At 31.3% G+C, this 8,346-nt stretch overlaps 2 protein-coding genes across 4 annotated transcripts in view; one reads left to right on the top strand and one right to left on the bottom strand.

The window, feature by feature from the left end:
• LOC117168900 overlaps nt 1–8,346 on the bottom strand; it is a 218,341-nt gene that overhangs the window by 41,205 nt on the left and 168,790 nt on the right. The window lies entirely within an intron of this gene.
• The window catches only part of LOC117168899 (sonic hedgehog protein A), a 66,905-nt gene continuing 61,724 nt past the window's right edge, over nt 3,166–8,346 (top strand). For both annotated transcript variants that reach the window (XM_033354827.1, XM_033354828.1), the window contains exon 1: nt 3,166–4,098. In XM_033354827.1, coding sequence (XP_033210718.1) covers nt 3,721–4,098 — 378 coding nt within the window. In that variant the 5' untranslated portion in view covers nt 3,166–3,720. The remainder of the gene's footprint in view (nt 4,099–8,346) is intronic.

Genomic DNA, 8,346 nt, shown 5'->3' with positions numbered 1-8,346 from the left:
GGGGGGGGTGTAACAGGCTTTTTGATTATTTGTGGATGAAATTTTGTTGAAACGCTTAAAAAAACTTAAATAAGTGATTTTATTTAAGAAGTAAAGCGCATAAATTCAAGAAACTTCCGCTTTAAAGAAACTTTTTTAGTATTTTTTATTCGAAAGTCTATTATTATATTTTTCGTAAAGAATTAATCTCTTTCGATTAAAAATTATACTTTTTGGCTTAGGATTCTAATATTTGTTAAAAATGTGTTTCTATTGTTATTAAATAATTTATTTAATTGAAAATTTAAAGATTCTATTTTTTGTTTAAAATTGACTATTTTAGTTGAAAATTCACCTATTAAAATTTTCTATAGGAATAGTCTATTTTTGTTGTTGAAAATTCCATTACTTGGTTAAGAAATGAACTTCCTTCTTAAAAACTCTTCTTATTTTTTGGTTGAAAATTAATTTTATTGACTGCAAATTTAACTATTCCATTCTTGTTAAGAAATTGATCATTTTTACTTGAAAATTCAACAATTTAATGGAAATGGACGTTTTTAGTTGGTTTAAAATTGAACAATTTGGTTGAAAATTGATGTTTTTGTTATAATTTTTTAGTAAAAAATGTATCCTCTTGCTTGAAAATTTATTTACATGATTGAAAGTTGAAGTACTTTCTTCAAAATTCATTTTGTCAGTTAACAATGTATTTGGTTGTAAATTCACTTTTTTTAGTTCAAAATAAATTTATTTAACTGAAAATCTAACCTTTTCATTTTTCGTTAAAAACTGATGGATTTTAGTTTAAAATTCAAATATTTTGTTGAAAATTAATATTGTCCGATTGAAAATTCACCTACATTTAAAAAAAATGAATTACTTTTTAAAAAATTTATTTTATTAGTTGAAAATCTATCACATTATTAAAAATATTCTTTGTTTTTAGTTAAAAATACAGTTATTTAACTGTAAATTCAACTATTCCATTTGTCGTTGAAAATAGTTTTATTTTAGTTTAAAATTCGACTCTTTTCAAAAATTAACTTTTCTGTTACAAATTAATATTTTCTAGTTGAAAATTAATTTTTTTTTATTAAATTTAACTTTTTCGATCAAAAATGTAAATTGCTTTGTTAAAAATTTGTCTTTTTCGCTTAAAAATTCATTTCTTTCAATAGAATTTTCATCTTTTTTTATCACAAATTTATCTTTTTTGGTAGAGAATTCAAATATTTTGTTGAAAATTTGTCTTTTTGGGTTGAAGTACACTCTTTTTTTATTTCAAATAAAAATCGCTTTTGACTGAAATATCAATTATTACATTTTGATTTCTTGAGAATTCATCGTTTTGGTTAAGTTCGACTGTTTTTTATTTGAAATTGAAAACTTTTTTTGATTGAAGTATCAACTATTGTATTTTTCGTTGAGATATCATCTTTTTTGTTTCAAAATGTTTAAAAATTAAATTTTTTGGTTCAAAACTTAAATATTATGGTAAAAATTCATCCTTTTTTTTATTAAAAATTCAACTAATTAGTTGATAGTTTTTTATAAATTATTTTTTTGAGATGCTCCACTTTGGTTGCAAATATTTGGATGAAACTTCGTTTTTTTCATCAAAAATTAATTTTCTTAGCTGCAAACTTAACTACCCAATTTTCCGTTTAAAACTTGATCTTTATAAGTTGAGAATTCATGTACTTTCTTGAAAATTTTTCTTTTTTGTCAAAAATTATTCTACTATATTGAAAAAAAATCTTTTTCGTTAAAAATTCATTTATTTTTTTGAAAATTTGTCTTTTTTGGTCAAAAATTAGGTTTCTTAGTTAAAAATTTAACTTTTTATAGTGAAAATTTAGTTATTTGTTTGAAAATTTAATTAGTTTGTTGTACATTTAATTATTTTGTTCAAAATTCAACTATTTGATTGAAAACGCAACTGTTTACGCGGTTTAAGTTTAATGTTTCTGGTTTGAAAATTCGGTTAAAAATTCAGCCTTGTAGGTTCAAAATTCAGAGATTTGGTTGAAAATAGAACTGTTCTTACTTAAAGTTTAATCTTTTGTGTTCGAACACTCACCTTTGTAGGTTGAAAAATCATATTTTTGGCGGGAGTTCTTTTCAGAAAATTCCACTGTTTTCTAAAAAGTTTGTCTTTTCTGCTTGAAGATCCGACTGTTTGGTTAAAAATGTTTGTGGTGGAAATGAATTTTTGTTTGTTGAAAATACTACCATTTATTTGAAAATTCGTCTTTATCGGTTGAAAATTCAACTATTTTGTTGCAAATTCCTCGCTCTTGCTTGAAGTTGGAACTGTTTGATGGCAACTGAAACTTCCTTGTCAAAAATTGATTCTTTCGTTTGTTGAAAATTTAACAATATGTTTGTAAATCTATCTCTTCGTGTTTAAAAGTAAACTTTTTTCTAAAACGTGTCCTATTTCGAGAATATTTTTGGCTTTGCAATTTCACTTAAAATGGGAGGGGGGGGAGGGGGTGTTTGTTCCAGTTCAAAATCGCATGATGAAGTTTTTGAACGGCCCCACAGCGTAATATAGAACAAGATACTTAAAAGAGTGGAAGGAGAATGATAGATGAAGCAGGTTTTAGGGTGAGAATCCGAAACGAGGAGGGTAACGAGGTGTGTATCAGATATGAACTGGTGGTAGGAAGGAGGAAGAAGGAAGCAAGATTTGAAGAAGAAGAATAAGAAGAGAAGAAGGAGAAGAATAAGAGAACAAAAAGAGAGGAAGTTGTAGAAAGTGTAAGAAGTAAGAAGTAAGGAGGGCTGATGGAGGGATAGGAAGAGTGAGAATAGTATGTAAAGATTGTTGGTGAGGGAGTGAGATGGAGAGCTGGTGGGGGGAGAGTGATCTCGAACGTGGAGAAAGCTAGGACTTGCCTGCTTCCTCTCCTGCACCTGTCCTCTTTTACCTGTTTCGCCCCGCCCCGACCAATAGCCGTTGAACCGATCTTATGACGTCATTGGGTACGAAGATCCGATGGTGGGGAAAGAGCACCAGGAGTTGAGTTGAGGACCACGTTGTGAGGAAGGAGGGGAAGGGGTGTTGGTGGTGGCGGAGGTGGTGGCAGAAAGGGACACCCGGTCCGGGCCGATCCGCTCGCTCGAGGAACACCAAATCCATCCTCGCATTTCCCACCTCCGGGTCGTTCGGAAAACGGTCACAACTTTTCGCTCAGTAAACTTGCACCCTTACGAATTGTTCATTTCGCGCGCGATCGTGAGTGTTCTAGGGATCCATCCAGGCAAAACTCGCAACACTCTTGGATTACGTTGCACGCATTACAAGTTGCACGACGTTCTGATTTTAACTGAAAATTTTAATCTTTCAGAGCGAGTGTGATGTGAGAAAAAAAGGATGTGGACAGTGGTCCAGGTGGAAGGGATTTACTCAAAACTGAGAATCTCCTGGTGGCTGGTGTCGATTCTCCGGCGCGGGTTGTGGAAGTGATAAAGGAAAAGGATAAAGAAGGTTGCGAAATCGGAAATCGGGAGTGGTCGCGGGGTGAAAGAAGTGAAATTACGAGCTCGGGAGGTCAGAGTGCGCAAGGGTGTGATGCCCTGGTTATGGTTAGGCGTGAGTGAGGTCAGTGGCAAGAGGAGGAGGTGGTCGACAGACCGCGACTGGAGAAAGAAGAAGCTGGTAGCAGCATCGTCATCCACGACCCTTAACGTAGCGCAGAGAGCAGCCACCGCGGTACCTCGAGGGCCGTGATTATGGTGTGCAACCGTGTTCTGGTAGCAAGGCCGGCGTACTTGCACCGCGTGAGTGGCTCTAGGCTGCAGTTTCCGCGTTACCTGAGAATTGTCCTCGTGTTGATTATTCTCGGGATACCGGGCCCTGGCAGCAATCTGACCCTGGCCTGCGGCCCCGGAAGAGGTGGAGGCCGCAGGCTAACCCTTCGCAAACTTACGCCGCTTGTCTTTAAGCAACATGTGCCCAATGTCAGTGAAAACACCCTCCCGGCCAGTGGCCTCAGCGAGGGTCGAGTGTCTAGGCACGATTCCAGGTTTCGGAATCTGGTACCAAACTACAACACCGACATCATCTTCAAGGATGAGGAAGGCACCGGAGCTGATCGCCTTATGACGCAGGTGAATTTACCATCCATCATACATCATATCTATTATTTTCTACATACATTTGTATTATACTGTGATTTACGGTACAAGTCGTCTCTTTGGCTTGTCTGAACAGATGTTCTATATTTTGGACAACTGCCTGTGCAATCGGAAAAAGCTAATGATGCAATTATTCATCAGAGATATCATTCGAAATAACTTCCTGACGACTTTCACTAAATCGAAAGATTGAAGATGACTTGGACATTTTGAATTACTTCAATTAAACAGAAGCGATGACTCTTGACTGAAAATTACAACTGAGTAAACGGACAAAACATGATAAATCCATTCCAGATGATTCCTCAATGATTAGACAAATGCTGCAATCAGAGATAACAGAAAACGTCAAATAGTGTCGTATAGAGGAAACCGTTTACCTAACATTTTGGAATTATTATTGAACTTATGCAGTTTTTAAAGAATTTTTAGCACTTTAGTCCAAAATAAAAGAATTTTAATTTAAATATTTTGAAGGCTACAAAAAGCTGTAAATCGATTTTATTGGGATAGAATTTTTTTCGTAAACCAAAAGTCAATAATACTCCTCGAGTCCTAAAAATGCTAAAACCATTCATAACTCATTTTTTGCAACAAATGGATGTCTCGTGTTTTGTTGGCTTACTCATCAACTGCCAGCTTCATTGTGGATTCATTATTTCTCCCAATATTTCAGTAGCATTACTGCATCTAGAATCCCGCAATTTATTTATTTTTTCTAATCTGCAAGAAAAACTTGTATGGAAATTTCTTTTAAAATCCACTTGCAGAAATGAATAGGTGGTACAACGATATACCCATATCAACGGTGGGTATTAAATAAGTATTAAAGTAATAAAACACTTATTGTTAAATTATTTATTCATTCGCGAGGGAAGGTATCTACTATAATATGAAGACAAAAAGTAAAAACAGCGCCGTTGTACAACGTTGCAAACAATTGTTAGATGTATAACTCTTGCGACTATAAATGTATTTATGCGGTACTCATTTGCAATGCAAACGACTGCCGCAAGTTTCATAAAGTTCTTGAAATTGATTTTCTAAAAGTTGACATTTGAATAGAATAGTGTTTAAAAAACTTTTTTTTTTAAATCACATTTCAACTTTTAAAAATGCAGGTTCCTTATTAAAAATACAAGTAACTCAATGTCACTACTATTTCTTCAGTTTAATAGAAAACTTTTTTTTGTCTCACGCGATTCTTAAATTAAAATGCAATATTACAACAAAATTAATGTATTTCTTTATTATCAATTATCTAAAACTATAGAAAAGAAAAGCTAGGGGAATGTTAATGATGGAAATAGATTTCCTAATTTTAGAATTAAATATAATATTTTTGTTCAATATATAAACAGTCCAAGTGTTTAATTCTTGTTTCTAAATATTTCTTTCCGGTAAAAAACTGAATGAATAAATGCCTTAAATTCGAGCATAATCCATCAATTTTTTGGGTCTTTTTTGAAGTTCAATGATTTTTTATTACAGGTGATTTTTGGTAAAAAAATAACAGAACCCACTAGCCAAACCTACAAGTGTATAAAAAAATTCTGATCATTGAAATCTAATGATTTTTTACTAAAATACCGATTTCGAGTTTAAAACGTCAGTGTCACCTAAAATTGTTAAAAAGTTTTGAATCTTTTTTGACATGTTTCAAATATGAGTTTTTAAAATTAAAAATACTAATTGCCGACGGAAAAGAAAGAATCTGAAATTGTTCAAGCTTGTAAATTTCATTATTTAAAACAAATTCTATCAGTCGAAACGAGCCAACATAACCTAAATTTGTTCAAAATTATGAACCTTTAAAATCAAATGCTCATTGTTTCAAAACCTATAATAATAACAACAATTTTTTATATAATTGTGTAAATATTTTTAAATTCGCGTAAGGGTTTCTATAATTTTTGTTATTGACCGGGATTCTTTTTTTTAATGTCAATTGATTAATTAATTTTCAAAATATCAAATTTAAGACGTAAAACAACTAATGAAAATTATAGTATTGATCAATACGTCCAATCAAATATTTTTTAACGGAAAGACATTTTTCTGATAAGAAGAATGATTTTTTTATTTAAAAGAATTTATTTTTTTAACAAAAACATTATCTCCCGCCAAAAAATAATTTTATTGGACATATTTAATGCTACATTTATTATATGTTATGTAGCACCAACATGTGTGTCTTCTACATAGCCTGAATTTTATTTCAGAAAACTCAAGTATGTTTTCACTAAGAGGAATGAATTGTACCGTTTATGGTACTGGATTTTAAAATATTGGACAGCAATCTGCAGACATTAAGTCATAAAATCTAGATATTAACTTTTATAATCCGATTTCAAAAATTACCATCCAGATTGTACGACTCAATATCTATAGATTTAAATCTCAAATTTAAAAATCCAAGATCATAAACGGTATAATCCATTTAGCTCAGTGATAATCTTTACAATATTTAACACATATCTACACTGAAAAAAAGTGTTATAGACTCACTTTTGTTGCAATTTTATGTAATTTTTGTTTAATCAATATCAGTCCTTCTTCTCTAAAAAAAACTGCGTCTCAATTTTGGGTTCAATACCCGACTTAAGACCAACTTTCTTCTGTGTATTATTTCTGAAACATTCAATGGAATAGTTTCCATATAATCAAGGGGAAAAATCTTTTTGAAATTTGATCGCGCAGCGAGTGCGTATCGGTTATTGGAAGCGATCGATCGACTTCCGTCGCTTGTTCGAAACTTCCACCTTTGCAGCGTTTCTTGGTTGAAACTTGGAACAATCACTCAGAAAAGAATGTGGTTGATCAAAAACTTTTGTTGGTCGAACCACAGAATATTATTATCTGGACCAAAAAGTATTTGGTTGACCCAACTAGATTTGTTGTTTTGTCTGAACCAATTCTTCTTGTAGATAGTACTCGGTTGATTCAAAAAACAAATTTTGTTCGGCCCACCAGAATATTTTGTTGGTCCAATCAAATATTTTCTTTTGTTTCGAGAAATTTCCTTTTCTGTATGTTCGAGTAACATCGCTCACATTCCAGATCTCTCCATGCCACATATAGGCATATACTTGTTCATATACATTTAAGCTCAGTATTTAAACAGCATCCATTCGTGCCTCGTTCACGCTGCTTTCATCGTTGTTTACCCTCCATTTCGCATACGTTCGAGAGTAAATGTTTCGGTAACTTTTTTCAGTTGTAATGCAATTTGACCGCTGACTGAAAGAGTTTGACCGACCGAATCTCACCGCGTTTCCTTTATTTGTTTTTCCATCAAAAAGGGCGTCAAGTCATTTCTGGTAAACTTTTCATTCAAATTTCATTCTTTGAATCTGGCTTTGACTTTGCAATTTCTTAGAAGAAAATTTAAGGAAATGTTATGAAATAGTGCATTACCGTCCATTAGTATGAGGACGGCTATTCTTTTATTTTCATCCATTGTGTGACACAATTTTTTGCCCATTTTTACGCCTTCCCTAATTATTAAAAATATTTCCGGACATGTGAATCAAATAAGTAGAAGTTATTTAAATGAAAAAAAAATAAAATAAAAACAGTATGGAAAATGCAATAAAGAAACTTTAGATTCCTCGAAACTTAGACATATAAAAAGCTGGCATTTAGTAGAAAAATTTTAATTAAAAACTGAAATTTTTACAATTTTTTTAGATTACTTATACATCTACCAAAAGATTTGGTTTAAATAACCGAATAATTTAGTTGGGTCAACCAAATACTTAGTTTTTCATATAATAACCATATTCTATGGCTGAAGCAACAAAAATTCCGACTCAACAAAATCATTTGCTGAGCGTCTCAATTTTCGCAAGTTTCTTATCAAAACATTTAAATTTATATTTTTGACAACAATTAAGATAGTTTTACTTCCTCTTTAATCTTTAATCTTTAATCTTTTATTAAATTTGAAGTGATTAATTAATAAATTATTTATAATAGTATAAATAAAATTCATATGTTTGAAATTTGTTAATAAAATTAATTTTTTTTTAATTTTTAAAACTTTTAAAAATAAATAAAATTTTGATTTTAATGCCAAAAATTAAGAATGAAAATGACCATTTTTAAGGTCAATGACGTTAAGTATTTTAAATTTAAATTTATATTTTATAAATTTAATTTAGGCAGTATTACAAGTAATTTTTTAAAAATTTAAGTTAATTAATTATAATTTTATTTAAG

This window comes from Belonocnema kinseyi, chromosome 3 (genome assembly GCF_010883055.1).
Source record: "Belonocnema kinseyi isolate 2016_QV_RU_SX_M_011 chromosome 3, B_treatae_v1, whole genome shotgun sequence".
In the NCBI taxonomy this organism is placed as follows: Eukaryota; Metazoa; Arthropoda; class Insecta; order Hymenoptera; family Cynipidae; genus Belonocnema; species Belonocnema kinseyi.
This window is presented reverse-complemented; position numbering and strand designations above follow the sequence as displayed.